The sequence below is a fragment of the Maniola hyperantus genome, chromosome 6 (genome assembly GCF_902806685.2).
Source record: "Maniola hyperantus chromosome 6, iAphHyp1.2, whole genome shotgun sequence".
Taxonomy (NCBI): Eukaryota; Metazoa; Arthropoda; class Insecta; order Lepidoptera; family Nymphalidae; genus Maniola; species Maniola hyperantus.
This window is the reverse complement of record NC_048541.1, coordinates 2,291,432-2,307,715: the sequence shown is the minus strand read 5'-3', so window position 1 is coordinate 2,307,715 and position 16,284 is coordinate 2,291,432. Positions and strand designations below refer to the sequence as shown.

The 16,284-nt window shown below is 34.3% G+C and overlaps 1 protein-coding gene across 2 annotated transcripts in view; it reads left to right on the top strand.

Annotated features, from left to right (window-relative positions):
• Window positions 1–16,284, top strand: part of LOC117983173 (mucin-2-like) — a 109,193-nt gene extending 92,909 nt beyond the window's left edge. The window contains exons 8-16 of one of the 2 annotated variants that reach the window (XM_069499220.1): window positions 195–2,348; window positions 2,867–3,115; window positions 3,431–4,972; window positions 7,330–7,680; window positions 8,069–8,258; window positions 8,560–8,756; window positions 8,986–9,267; window positions 11,250–11,366; window positions 12,748–16,284. In XM_069499220.1, coding sequence (XP_069355321.1) covers window positions 195–2,348; window positions 2,867–3,115; window positions 3,431–4,972; window positions 7,330–7,680; window positions 8,069–8,258; window positions 8,560–8,756; window positions 8,986–9,267; window positions 11,250–11,366; window positions 12,748–12,828 — 5,163 coding nt within the window. In that variant the 3' untranslated portion in view covers window positions 12,829–16,284. Of the gene's footprint in view, window positions 1–194; window positions 2,679–2,866; window positions 3,116–3,430; window positions 4,973–7,329; window positions 7,681–8,068; window positions 8,259–8,559; window positions 8,757–8,985; window positions 9,268–11,249; window positions 11,367–12,747 lie in introns of both variants that reach the window. The other variant, XM_069499219.1, reaches the window with a different exon arrangement.

The following is a 16,284-nucleotide window of genomic DNA, read 5'->3' as shown; positions in this document are numbered from 1 at the left end:
TCATCAGTTATGCTTTTCTCTAATTTACAACTATTTTCTGTCTAATTTTCATAAATCCAAAAGTAATAAAGAGGCTTTGGTCTACGCACATTTTCCTGGGGTTCTCGTTACCTATTATCACATTAAAAATTCTTTACTGTAATATTTACAAATCTTTTTTCTATATTTATGGGTGAGATGAACTCTTATTTCAGGTAGAGGGAGAAGAAACACAATTAGGGCCAGACATGAACGTAATTTCTTTCACTAAAACTGCAAGTCCACCAATGTCAGCTGACCTCAGACTATCCGAGAACCTGGCAAAACCGTTACAAGTCATGAATGTTGAGGCATCAAATCATTCACCCTCAGTTACAGTATCAATTTTTGATGCTCTAGCTGACATACTTACGTCCACACCTAAACCACGTATCTCCTCAACAACTTCAGCACCGCAAAACCAAAACACTAATAATGAAGTTAAACTGACTCTCAACGGCGTGAGTAGCAATACTAATGTAAAAAGTGTCGAAGGCTCAAAAAGTCAAGACACCTCGACAGTTGTTGTAAACACCATTGCTAATCCTGTACAAAATGAACAAACTACACCAAATGTGTTTAACCGTGTGCTGGTTGGGGGAACTGCTACACCATCACCAATTAATGAAGATGAAAAAACTTCTTCTGTGAATACACCTTCGACACTTCCCTCTACCACTCCTCTTTCCACTACACCTTTTTCCGCTAGGAGACCATTTGCTATAAAAGTGCTGTATGCAGATACTGATCCAACGACAGACAGAACGACAGCCGTATTTACTGCAACTCAGCCACCGACTGACCGCCCAACAACGGTATATAATAAAGTGTCCGATCTTATTTTATCTAATAATAAACTAGTTTCTTCTGGACTAACAAGCATGTTATCGGATAATATTAAAAGTATTATCGAAAATATGGACGATGATAGTAAAGCTAGACTTTCTGTAGATATGGTAAAATTACTTGATACAATTATTCCAAAATTATCAAGTAGAAGCTTACGAAATGATATAGATTCTATTCCAGATACAACACCTTACAGTTTGGAGGATATCAAAGATACTGAAAACATTCAAATCGACAGTAATGATAGTTCAAATATTGTAAATGAAAATATCCTCCAAAATGTAGGAATTAATAATATTGTAAATAGCACGGAGAAGGATAGTTTTCAACTAGTAGTTGCTACAACAGTAGCGGCCCCTGCTGTAAATGGCTTTTCTTCACAGGAAAACTCGGATAATGTGATACCAGCGCCTTCTGAATCAATACAAAATGTTGATACGATTCCTACCTCTACTTTATCTAATACTGTTCTGCCTTCTAGTACTTCTGGATTAGGCGTTTTTATTGTAAATGCTGATAGCAATCCGAGTTTGAGTGTGAATGAAGTTACTAACAAACCTGATCCAGTCCCATTCCTTACAAATTTTGAATTAAATGATTTTGATTCAAATAATGCAAATATAACCAATATATCCTCTAATTTATCAAAATCCTTACAATTAGAAGAATTAGACAATATTGATAACATACAAGATCCAAGTCAACTATCGCGGCTTCAGCTATGGATATTGTCTAAAAAAGCACGAGTATTAAAAATGATCGAAGACTTAATACGTAATCACAATGATGAGATTGCAAATGCCTCATTGACGGAATTAATAAATGATACAAATCAAAATAACGTTTCGTTATCAAACCGTTTGACTGAGATTGTAAATACGATGAGACCAGAAACCACTACAACGATTGATTCTGACATTAGAAACAGTGATGTACCGACTTCTACTACTGTTACAAATACTATAACGACGACAGATTTATTCTCAAACCCAACCCTTCCTTCCTTCCTAACAACTGAAGCAGGTCTTGTAATGACAACAACGCCAATTCCAATTGAAACCACTCCAGCTAGACAATTAGATATTGAAACAACGGCTTCTCAAACTGCTAGTCAAACAGCTGATGCTTTCTCTACTACCACTTCTATGGCTATTGCTGAGTCAACAACAGTTGAAAGCAAAATTAGAAGTTTGGATTTAGTAGAAACAACAACAAATGCAGAAATAATACAGACAACTACAACGAGTACTCTGGAAACAACTACAGCTGAGGTAGAACTTACGACAGAGTCAAGTGTAACAAATGAAAACAATTTAGAAACTACAACCACATCAGGTATTGAAACTACTACAGTCGCACTTCCAAATATGACAAACTCGAACGGTGTTAATACTGTTAGCCAACAACTCAACGTCGCAACTCCACCACCCATTCCGAAAAAAGATTATGTCATTTTTGGAATACTGCCTAACAATACAGTGGTACGTAAAGATCCTAACGATGATGCACTGGAAACATTAACAGAAGCGAGTCCATATATCATTTACGGCGTACTACCAAATAACACTGTAATACGAAAATTCCCTAATGGAACTAGAGTACCACGAATCATGCAAAAAATTGACATACTACCAATCAGTCCATGGAGTTTAAGAAATCCATACAGCCCCATCCATAACATTCCGGCCATTGTCAGACCGCGGTCTAACCTTATCCGAGTATCCACTAATACTGTGACCTCCACAGACACCTCAAATAACGGATCGGAAAATAAATTAACCACCGACACTGTAAATAACCTACAAAATACGGTATTAATTTTTGTTGTTTAGCTTGAAAGCTGTGCTTGGAGCTTAATTTTCATCTGCATAGTATGTAGTGCCAATAGCACAAAAGTGATGGTGATGGTGGGGTTCTGGTAAACGGAGCGTGCCTTATGCACCTTAACTGCATCCTCTAATAACCTGGCAAGGCTTAACCTTCTATTTCATAATTGCAGATTTCTTCATCGGCACTTAATATAAAAGATAGCAGTTCATTGGGTATAACTACCTCCACAAATAAGCCGCCTGCTGAAATAAGCACTGCCTCGCATGTTTTGAGTTTACGCACAACTACAATGTTACCTTCTGTCGATGAGATTCTGCTTAATAGCATATCATTGGCAACTAAAGAGGAGATGTTCATATCCTCAATGACAAGTTCTACTCGTGAACCAAGAATATTAACACTGGATATCGATCCGGAGGTATAATCATTACTTAAGTTCTGACATTACATTCTTACACTTTCAATAATCCTATCATGAGCTTTTTTACGACTAATAGTGTTTCGTCTTTCACAACCTTCATAAGTTCATACGATTATAATTATTAACTTAATAAAATATAGTAACATAATAATATAATGCATGTGCTAAGAAAATTAACTCAAATATTAAGTTTTCTTAAAGGTAAGTGGTGGTGAGGGTTTATTTCTTTTAAACTCAGTTTTCTTATTTTTCTCTTACCGAAACGTAAATGGATAATATAAAACATGAAATTAACTTATTGCTCCATTACAGACAAAACAAATCCGCACAGAAAAGCCTGATGATGGAAATGGGAAAACAGTATTTAAATTTATACCTATAGATGAGGTCACCGCATCCCCTCAAGAATCAAATGTATTAAGACTAGCTTCCACAAAAATGCCTAAAGTAACTACAGCAAATGAAATGCAAACAAGTATACCAACAATAACAACAGAATCTAATACACAAACACAGAAACAAAATTATATAAATATCAATGATTTTACGGCTATGATACAAAATACACTGGGATCTGGAACCCCAGTTCAAACAACTACTAGCAACACAGAAACTTCAGTTGCAGTGGAAACTACTTTTACATCAACTACTCTAACAACTACATCAGCACCGGCCACTACAGAAACTATTATGCCTTCAGTTACAACAAGTGAAAGTTCAGTTACAACAACACCTGTTTCGTGGTTACCAATTACAACTGCAGTACCAACTGTGACTACACCAGTATTAACAACAACAGATGGATCAGCAACTATACAAACTACAGCAAGTGTTTCCCAGTCTACAGCTGCAAATCAAAGAGATACAGAACTATTGCAAGCTATATTACAACAACTTGAACGTAGACCGAAAAATTTAAATGATTTTAGTGGTACAAATCAAGCTACACAAAATAATCAATTAACAGATAACACTAAACTATTGCAAGCAATCCTATTAGGTGCAGGAAATACCAAGGAAACACAAAGTACAACAATACGATCAATTGAGGAAGATATTCGTCAGTTTGAGGAAGATTCACGACTTTTGAAAGCTCTTTTGATTGCGACAGGGCGTAATCCTGCTGATCTTAATTTACCAACTTTGAATAATATTAAGGCAATTACTACAGATGCAACAGCCATCCCTACGACACCGGCACTATTAACCACTACACAAACACCGCCACCAACAACAACTACAACAACGACGACGACGACTACTACTACTACTACAATGGCACCAACAACAACGACAACGACCACAACAACAATGGCTCCTACAACAACGATGTTTACAACAACAACAAAGGCTCCGACAACAAACCCTCCAACAACAGTCAGAACATCCACACTAGATGATGATTTAAGGAGATTGCGAGAAGACACAAGGCTTCTACAAGCACTATTACAAGCAACTGGCCAACAGAATACTGGTAGTTTACCAATAATATCGGGAGGTACTTCTAATCTTAGGATTGCATCAAATCCGTTGACCACGTCCTTAGGATCGAATCCAACAACTCCTGTAAATGTTCGACCTGTGTATACGACATTGCCAGTTTTCACTAATTCTCTCAATCCTGGCTCTACCACTGTTTCTACGTTGCAGCCACAACAGTCAAGTACTGAAGAAATCGGAATATCTACTACATTCCGACCCTTCAATGAAAGAGCGACTACAACTATACGTAATATAGGTGGTTCCAGAACTACAACTCGACGAGCTCTACCAGCCAGATTTACTGTAACAACTGAGATGCCCAGTACGTCCACGTTTTCAGATGAAGAAGATTTGCTCTTCTTACAAAATTTGGTAAGGTTATTAATTTATTTATGTGACTAGCTGGCCCGTCCAAACCTCACTCGTGTTATATTTTTGGATTTTTTAGTGGAGGGCTGTGAAATAGGAACCTACATGCGAAATTTCAAGTTTCTAAACCTAGCGCTTTGAGCTGTAATTTGATATCATTTAGTCAGTTTCTTTCTGCCTTTATATGTATACCAGCTTATTCTCGTGACTTAGTCCGCGTGGATTACACAAATTTCAACCCCCTATTTTACCCCCTTATGGGTTTTTTTTTTTTTTTTTTTTTTTTTTTTTTTTTATTATGGAACACAAACAGCTTTTACATTTTTACTTAGCTACTTATTTCTAGTTTGTACATATGCCTATTAAGTGTTCACTCATTTACATTATATCTATTTAATTTTGTGCGGGAGTTAGTTAGGTTAGTAATTACATTAAATTAAATTATAATAAGTTAGTTTGTTATGAAGTGGTTACAAATAAAGTATATAATTCTAATCGTGCTAAACCTACATATAATTATTTAAACTTTTTTATTTCAGCTAAAAATTTACCAAATTTGTGTTGAAAATGATCTAATTGTACATATTTCTTATTGTATATATCGCATGTCCTCACTAAAAATCTATTATGGCCATAGTTCGTGTTAATATGTGGAAGACTAAAGGTTTTTACATTCCGTCTGGACAATCGCGGTACAGAGTACGTTATTTTACTTAGTAAATAAGGGGAGTCAATAAGACCATTTACAATTTTATACAAGAAGATTTGATCCTTGTGTTCCCTCCTGAGCTCTAAAGAGATTAATTCAGTGATACTAAAGGAATTAAATCTCTTACTTAAACATTTTAAAAATTTACGTTGAATGGATTCTAGCATATTGACATAAACAGCGTACTGTGGATTCCACGCAGTAGAAGCATGTTCTAAATGAGATCTTACAAATGAATTAAAAAGCAAGACGAGGGTATTTGGATTTTTGAAATCAACTGACTGACGGAGAATAAATCCTAACATCTTATACGCTCTATTTCTAATTTTAGTTAAATGTGAATCAAATAATAGTCGACTATCCAGCTGAACCCCTAGGTCTCGCACCTCATTGACTCTGCGTACCAGTTTTTCAAATAAGTAATAATTATGGTAAATCCAATTCTTTTTCCTTGTAAAGGTAATAGTGCAACATTTATCTACATTCATCTCTAAACCATTATTTGTACAATATTGACTAATCCGATCTAAATCTTCCTGCAGGTCTTGGCAGTCTTTTACCGTTCTAATAACTTTAAAAATTTTGGTGTCGTCAGCATATAATAGTATATTACAATGTTTAACATATTTTACGACGTCATTTATAAAGATATTAAAGAGCAATGGCCCAAGGTGCGAGCCCTGAGGTACACCGGAAGTGATGGGGACAAATGTAGTTGTGAAACCCTTAATAGCAACCGCCTGGGTTCGCTCCCTTAAATACGATGTGAGCCATCTCAAGAGGTCACCGTGTATACCAATCGCTACTAGCTTCATTATTAATATCTCGTGTGAAATTTTATCAAATGCTTTAGAGTAATCGGTATACACGGCGTCAACCTGAAAACCTTTGTCCATTGAATCCAAAGTCACGTCAAGTAATTCGCAAAGATTAGTTTCTGTAGACCTTTTGTTTATAAACCCATGTTGTGATGGTGTTAAAAGTGGCCGTACTGCAGGGAATAGTGAATCGTAAATAATCTTTTCGAAAAGTTTAGGAATAACTGATAGCTTGGAAATACCCCGGTAATTACGTATGTTGTGTTTATCTCCATTTTTGTGGATAGGTACAACAATTGAACGTTTCCACGTTTTTGGTAAAACACCAGAGCTCAGTGACAATCGGAACAAAAGAGTTAAAGGAATGGCTAATTGCTTGCTACATCTTTTAAGAAGTATGGGATGCATGCAGGTTGTATTTTCAAAAATCCTTTCTTAGCGGATATCTACGTCATAATAGCAATCTGCATGCGAAACAGTAGTTTGAGCCCGATCCGTCCAGTAGTTTGAGCTGTGCATTGATAGATCGGTCAGTCAGTCAGTCACTTTTTCCTTTTATATACATATTTAGATTAGCTAATGCTTGCAATTTTGTCCACGTGGATTTAGGATCTTTGTAAAATCTTCTTTTTTTTTGATAAAAATATATTCTAGAACCATCAGGATGCAAGCTGTTCAAGCTTGATTCAGCAGTTACGCCGTAAGAAGATAACAGGAAGACAGACAGACACAGACACACACACTTTCGCATTAGTAATAAATAGTAGTATGAAAGTATGGATAGATCAACATCGAGCCAGATCTTGTGTAAATTTTTTGGTCATTTTTTGCAGAAATCTGTGTTAAGCACACAAAACGGCGAGGTAGATCCAGAGACAGCGCTTGCTAACCGAGTCATTGCACTGGCTGTCGAAAGAAGTTTAAATGAGATACAAGGTGGTACGAATGGAGAATCTTCTACAACTAGCAGACCAACTACCACTACTAGGCCGACAACAACCAGGCCAACAACTACCAGAAGAACGACTACGACACACCGAACGACTACGACTCCGCAGATACCGCCTTCATTAGAAGCAGACATCAAACAATTCGAAGAAGACACAAAACTATTACAAGCATTATTGAAGGCAACTGGGCAAGATCCATCCAAACTAAATCTTCCAACCCTTCCAAATATTAATGTAAGTTTTATCCCACATTTTCATAATGATTATAATCTGATTTGAAATGGAAATAAAAATAGAAAGATTTTTATTCAAACAAACTTTTACAAGTGGTTTTGAATCGTCAATCGTCAAACGTTCGGAACGCTATTTTTATGAGCAGAACCAGCAAAAAAACTCGGATTTGCCCCAGCTTGCCCTTGTGTTTTAGATAATATACCTAAACCATCCTCGGGTAATGTTTTAAATTATGGTAAAAATCACATTAAATGTATAGAAGATCCAAGAAGTTAAAAGCATGTATAACATGGATAAGCGGCTTTATTTTACATTCCTAGAAGTCAATAAAGAATAAAGTACTGATAAAAATAATAATAAACTAGCAATAAATTATTATATTTTCCAGAAGGTGGTTAATAATGAAAGACCTTCAAATAATGCTATAATTACAACAACGAACAAACCATATGGAGCGAAAATAGCGGTAAAGGATGATCTCAAAAATGAACAAGATGACGCCAAGTTACTACAAACATTGATCAAGCTACAAGATGCACAAGAAACTACTACGCAGAAAGGAAAAATTGCTCTCACAGGTATTTTATTTTAACCTTTTTCGCTAGTTCAGTGATTCAAGGAGGGTCTTGGTCTTCAACAGTTGAAGCTGCCTGTTTTACTTAAACGACGTCAATTGGCACTGCTTCCGAGAATTTTCAGTCTTTGAAGATAGGTAATAGTCCTTTTCCACAGTTCAGGTATCGTGAAGTCTCTATGTGTTGGTCCTATGTCCCTGCGAAAAAATACGGTTTTTGTGTCACGAGAGTACAATAAAATGAAATATTTGTAAATTAGTATTTGTTAACAATGTTTATAAACATTTTTGAAATACTGTTCTAGGTCAGACAAGTGATGAAGCGTTAAAGAAATTAATAAATGCTCAACCAGCTGGTATGGTGCCCGAAGCAACTAAATCATCAATTTCGTTGAGTACTGAGTACGGAAATAGCAATGATGCTTTGCTAGCGGCACTATTGAAAGAGCAAGGTTTTGGACCAACAACGGCAAGTTCTTTAGATGAACAACTTCGGCTTTCTGTAAGTTATTGCTTTCGATCTTTATTGTAATTTCAAAAATTCTTTATAATATATTTTCTAATTTATTTAGCAATATTTTTTTAGCAATGCTTTTGAATGCCTTTTGTTACTTTACCATACTTGTTTTTGTTATATCATCTTACTTACACATTTAACTTAAGTGTAAATTAAACTTTTCATTATACCATTTTTAATCAAATAATCTCTAAATAAAACTATAACCTCATAGGCTTTACTCAACCAAGTGGTAGTGACGCCGAAGGCTAGACGTACGACGACACCACCCCCGCTACCTCCAGCACCGAGAAGACCAATTTTAGATGGTCTTGCATGGCTATGGCAGCAGTGGAGAGAGACAGCTCCTGGCTCTGGTGAACCAAGACCTAACAGAAGGCCTGCATCATCAGCAAGACCTTCAGTGACACCTTCTGAAGCAACCAGCTCTAGAGTCAATTGGTTTGGCTCTGGGCCTTTTGTTGGTAACGCTGACGAGAGGCCGTCGTCGAACAGAGTGGGTTTCACGTCTCTTTTACTTAAATTGTGTGATTGGGGATAAGGTGAAGGGTCCTAGCCTTATGATAAGTGTCTACTAGATCTAAAACTTGCAGAAGTCAGCTCTGGTAAGTCATTTGCAGCACCATATAAACACTCACAGCAAGATCTCAACTAGCTCTCAACAACTCTCAATTTCTGGAAGTTTTTCAGTAACTTCCGCAATTTATTGTAGAATGACTTCTGTAAATTTTATTTTCTAGTGGACACTTTGCTTTAGATTAAATGTATTAAATAAATTAAACTCACCCTAACTTTCGCTGTATTTATGATTTAATCTAAGGCAATGTTTATATTTTAATTAATGTTTTGTACAGAATTTTCTAGTATTATTTGTAAATATGTCGAAAAATCAATAGTTGAACGCAAGATCAGCGTTCATAACTCCGACTTCTAATGATATTTGTTGTGTTCCTTTTTGTATAGAAAACTAACATCATAAAACTAAGACCTAAGGCGGAGTAAAATGATTGTTTAGTTAGTTTTAATTAAGAAAGTTATTTATTATAAAATTGCTTCATTGGCTATTTTTAGATACGTATTTTTTGTGCCACATCGCTTGTAAAAATCTTAATATTTTTCGCAGTAGGTATAGATTGTTTGCAAAAATCAAAATTTCCAATACATATTTTAGTTAGAATGTAGTATTCATGTGTAAATATTATTGTTAGATAATAGGTAATACGTGTTCATAATATAAAGTATATATTTCAAAATTCTAATAAATTTAGAAGACTTTCATCGTGTATTATTGTTACTAACACACCATATTTTGTGATTTCACATAATAGCAAATTTGCACTGGGATGCACTTTTTAACATTATAAAATAATACATATTGTGTGATTTGCCAGAGTTATGATAAGCACAAATTATTGTATTTAAAGAATACTTTTTTACAGAAATAGAGTAAATAAGAGTCCTATAAACCAAATTAGTTTGTAAAATCATTTAATAAAACAATTTCCTGATTGAAATGTTTGCGTGTAAGTAAACCTTATAGAAACTAACACTGGACTTACTGATCTAGATATAATAAAGGTTGTGGGAGTTAAAAAGGGAATAAAATTATATTGCACCAATGTTGTAAATAAATAAGATTTGTACACTTTTGTATAAAAAGCGCTTAAACTTCCTGATATAGTGTGCAATATGTAAATAACGTGAGTGTTTGTGTTAATAAAATGTTCCTTTGGTAAGTAAATGTAAGTTCCTCCTCGTAAACATTAACACGATACCTTTAATACCTACTACTTTTTTTAATACTATATTCTTAAACGCTTACCCTAATATTCTGACATCCCATCTTATTTTGATAATAATAAATCCACAAATTCCACTATATAATTTATCTAACTATAAAACGATCAAATTGCGTTGGATTAACATAATAAACAATATATTTTATGTGCTTATGGAAAGTTACTAAAAGACAGAGGCTTGTGATAAATAATTTATTAACATTTACAAAACTAAAAAAAAATATAAAATTTGTACAAAAATATTGTAGTAAATAAAATTCGAATTAAAAACTTAAATAAAATATTCAATCATTCCTTAATTTTGGTGAAAGATTTAACACTAACAATTAAAACAATTAAAACATGGTTGTATATATTTTATCGTGTATATACCTAATTATTAATGTGTAATTTTTTAGAACTAACGTTTTTCCCACCAACTAATCTATTAATTCGATTTTAAAATAAGAGTTTTCTTTTTATTTTCATTTCTTGTTGTTTAGTTTCTTCATTTATATTTCATCTTTAACTTTAGCTTACTTAACTGTTTGTGTTAAATTTTATTATATTTGTAGTTTTTCGTTTTTAACATTGATTCTGGATTTATGACTAAAAACTTTTCTTTGGCTATGGGTTAAACAATACCTATTCTATATCTTAAATTGTTTTAATCTTACTATGCAAATTTTTCTTGTGGTAGATACCTCTGGAGCCTCCCAGTGTAGTAACTTCGGAACAGGAACCTACTAGGCCACTTGTGTCGGCAGCTATCAATATGACGAGAGCGCTTTCACAGTTCCTAGGAGCTGCTCTACAGGTAATGATGTGTAAACCTTTTTAGGGTTCCGTAGTAAACAAGGAACTCTTATAGTTTCGCCATGTCCGTCCGTCTGTCCGTCCGTCCTCGGTTAATCTCAGAGACTATTAGTGCTAGAAATCTGTAATTTGGCATGGGTTTAATTAAATATTAATCACGCCGACAAAGTGCTGAAATAAAATTTTGATAAATATTTTTTTTAGGCTAGCTCCCCTACATGTAAAGTGGGGATGGATTTTTTTTTCTCGTCTACCCAATAGTGTGGGGTATCGTTAAATAGGTCTTTTAAAAATATTGTGGGTGTGGGAACATAATTTTTCGATTTCTAGATCCGTTTGTAAAACATATTTTACAAACGGATCTAGAAATCGAAAAATTATGTTATTATTATATGCTAAATTTTATTAGAGTCGTGTCCCAAGAAATAAAATTAACGTTTATGATACAACTTTTAAACATCTAGTTGATGTACTTGACTTTGATAAAAGCAAAAATCTCTGATTTAGTATAAGTACAATAATGTAATGTAGAACAACAACAATGGATGATCTTTTTCAAGTTTTAAGTATAGAACTTTTGTTTTGCAGAATAATTGGCATTTACTTGTGACGATTTTTTCAGTGGTGATTTTCCAAATTTTTGCAGATTTTTAATTTCAGGCCGGTATGAAAATTGATCAGTAAGTTTTAATGGTACCTAATCTATATTAATATAAGCTTTAATAACAGCAATATCATCACCTACTAAATTTTAACGTGTTTGTATAGGTTAAGACGTTAGGTTTACGATTTGCCATTATCTAAGTATTTTACATTCTAAATTTTTACTGTTTCCTTTTTTAAATTAAATTATATCGTTAGTGATAGTTTCTACTGTCGATTATTTCTCATGTTTCTGAAGATTTAATGCAATAAAACTTATTCTAGTAATAGCTGACAAAATATCCACTGAAAATGTAAAATATTTGTTCCATTTGTAGGTACTCGTAGGTCAGATAAACTTAACTTCAGGACTACCATCGGTTCAGAAAGCAAATTCTACTGAGAAGAACCACCAGCAAAATTTTCGCCAAAATAATATGGCCTCACACTTTGCTGGAGTTGAAAAAGGGATCAAAAATAGTACACCAGTGATTTTGTTTGATGTTTGCACAATCAAATAGACTGACAAACAATTACAATTTTCTTACACATACCTATTTATTTTCCAAGAAAATTTCAATCATGAGATCTTTGAAGCATCCGCAACTCTTTGATAAAGGCTGTCACCCATTCCGAAGGGAGAGAAAAAAATTCTCTTCGTTAAGGCCGGACCGCATTACAGCGGCGCTGTGCAGTGCTGCAAAGGCTTTGGTTCTGACTTCTTGCATTTTCTGTTTCAGGGAGCTGCGCAGACGGTGCAGAGCGTGTTCCGCGCGGGCCGGGTGGCTGCCACAGATGCCTACACGAACGGCTCGGGTTAACTCCACCGTGGACTGAAAGTTGGACTGAACTGCCATGGACTCGAAACTTTTCCGAAAGTGTCATAGTATGCACTATGTGTTGCGAGTGCTCAATATTGTAAATAGTCGCTTTAATTTAGGAGCCTCATCTTATGCCCGCTATACACTCGCGTGCAAATCGCGGCGCAAAAGACCATGATCGGTGCGAAACAACCATTACTACCACAGATTTAGGATTTCTAGATGCCGTATTTTCATTAAATAATGGGAAACAAACCGTGCCTATTTCTTTCTACCTACGATGTCGTTCGCGAGTGATGATCACAATGCGTGATCACAAATTCAATCACCAATCGTCAGTAAGCCAGCAAACTTTGACAGGAAAGGCGGTTGATTTTCGTATTTGAAAGAGGAATGATAGTGTTGACAGAGGATTGCAAATAAAATAGGTATTTAACTAAAATTTCGGGTACGCCAGGATGTTTGCGGTATCTAGCTATCCAAGTTCGTAATTCACGCTGTTGTTTTGCGCCGTTCGCGGGTTCTCGCTAGCGATTTGCACGCGAGTGACGAGTGGGCTTTATGTTTTAGATTATGACGCGAAAATAGTTCTAATTCCGTTGTACATAAATCTTGAAACTAACTTTAGTGCCATCTTTTTCTGCATAGGACATTGTGAAAAGGACGACATTAATTTTAGGCTTTTCAATTTAATTTAATAAAGAAATTTCGTACAACTGAATTAGCCTGCTCCAATAGCTAAAATATGTTTAAGGGGCAAATCGAAACCTGAAAGGTAGAAGGTTCAAACCTCACCCGTTCATTGTGGTATGTATTTCCAGAAGCTCAGTTGGAATGGAAAGAGGGATATTGGTTCATTGCCAATTAAAAACTTATCATTATCATCACAACGATAACGGAATTGTGGCTGAATGTATTTAATTTTGATACTCGTACGTTACTCTATACTGGAATCTGCTGTTTGGACAGTGCGTTTCGCTGAGTTTTTGTAACATACAAGAAAATTCGAAAGAACTTTGTCGTATAAATGTTTTCAAGTGCTAGTTGTATGAGATACCGGTTCATTCCGTTTATCCAACTTCAAACAGCAATCCTAGGGTGTATATCTACTCGAAAACATGTATACGGTATCCACCCCGGTTCATTATTTTTTTAATCGGAGGTGGATAGATGGGTAGATATACGTTTCCGATTATACACTCTAGTTGGCTCTTTTAGCGTGAATAAACGGAATAACGCGAGAAACGAAATTTGTTTATAAGCTGAGAAGATTTTGTCAGGGTTGCAGTTTTAAACAGATTCTATTTGAAAAAGCCTGAAGTTATAAGTAGTGCGTGTGTGACGTCATTGATAAGCTTAATTCAAAAGAGAGTAGAACTTTTGAAATTTTCAGAAAATTGAATAATTTTGGACCAGACGTCAAAAATTACTTTGATTTATTTCGATTGAAATCGATCAATGAATATGATAATTAAATCGATTTCCAATATTTACTGTATTTCTTTGAAAAATAGCAGCTGGATTTATTGCATATTTATTTGTATGTTATTTTATCATTAGTAATTAAAAAGTTCAGCTAGAATAATTAAATTGTTACTTACAGTTTTGGAAAACTATTTTTTTTTGCTAAGAATATTAATTATATCATTGGAATTATTTTATATATTATAATTGATATATAATAAATAGGTGGCAGATATAATATGTGATCATTTTAGAAATTATGTTTTGTCTTAGGATTTAAAAACACAATGCCTTTTTACCTGAGCTCATATTCCAAAACATAGAGAACGTATGTACCTACTTCATAATGACTTCATACGTCAATGTTCTTTGATTATTTTATCACTTATATTCTGGGCTAAAGTTTTATATAACTTTTATTTAAAATTATTATTGAAACTTTGTAGTCTGTACTGTAGACTTCTGTTTGAGTGTGATTCTTTTCATCAATCGATCGATCGAAAATTACTAATCTTACTCCTTTCTAAAAAAAAATACGATTTCGCAAAGTAATTTGACTCAGAACTCTATAAATCTTGCTAAAATAAAAGCTTCACAATAATCTTCGTTAGCAATATGAATAAGTTATTAAACAACTACATGTATGTACTACGCACAAAAAGGAGCAAAATCTAAATATATAAAAGGTAAAGGTGACTGACTGACTGACTGACTGATCTATCCATCCATCCAATTATAAGCAAAAGAATGATGCAGTCATCAAAAATGTTTTTTTCGAAATGACCCTTTTGTGCGCAGTATATAGAGGTGATTGTTATTTTAGTAAATTAATGTACAGAAGCATTTTAGCTTAAGTTTTTATTTAATCTTAAGTCTAAAACATGTGCCATTTACGCACGTGCTTGGTTTTTCCATTCCTCCTGCTTTTATTTATTTTGTTTTAGACTTTTCCTAAAATCCACTAAAATAATTTATTTACTGTCAAAGTAAGGCAGTCAGTAAGGTAAACAGTTAATAAATATGGACTTTGTATGTTAACTGGTAATTTAGTATGTATTTTGTAATTGAAAACAAACTCATAAGCAATAGGTACGTCTGGTGAATCTATGTATAACTCAGACGAAATTGCTATATCTAATAGCCAGGAGCGATATATAAGGTCTTAGATTTTTGTGTTTTGGTCATTGGAGAATTTAAAAAAAATACTTTGGTAAGAGATTTCATTATACGGAATTATCGACCATCCCTTAGTGGTCCTGCATACCTATTAGGTACTTGATTTAGGAGGGCCTTGGAGGCTCCGGCATTCATACTGATATTACTAATGCGAAAGTTTGTCTGTCTGTCCGTATGTCTGCTAGCTTTTTACGGCCCTTCTGTTAATCCAGGTACAGAGATAGTTTGCATCCCGGGGAAATATAAGCTGCTTTTTATCCCGGGAAATTAAATAGTTTCCACGGAGTTTTTAAAACCTAAATCCACGTGGATGAATTTGATGGCATAATGTAGTTACAATAATAATTTAATAAATAAAATAAAAATATTTTTTATTAAATTAAACTTTTACAAGTACTTTTGAATCGTGAAATGCATCTACCACGGGTTTTGGAATATACCTACCTAAGAATGCACAGAATGACGCCTCCCTATAACACGGCTCCCTGAGGGTTTTTCTTGGGTGATAGGTTCAAAGCTATGTACCTACAGCCTTTATAGTCGCTGATGGATTTAGTTGTAAGCTTCAGAACAATAACACATAATAATATGCAATAAAATAATAGATGAAACAACATGCTAGTCTCCTGTAGGTCCCAACGCAATTTTAGGGAATATAGGTTCGGATTTTGTGACACGTTTAAAATACAAACCAAAATATTTGCTATAACATAACAGTGAACTAGATGCCAAGGCGCCTACATAAAGAAAAATGAATATAATATAATAGTTTAAGATAATATTGTTAATGTATATAAAATTAGGTTTTAATGTAAA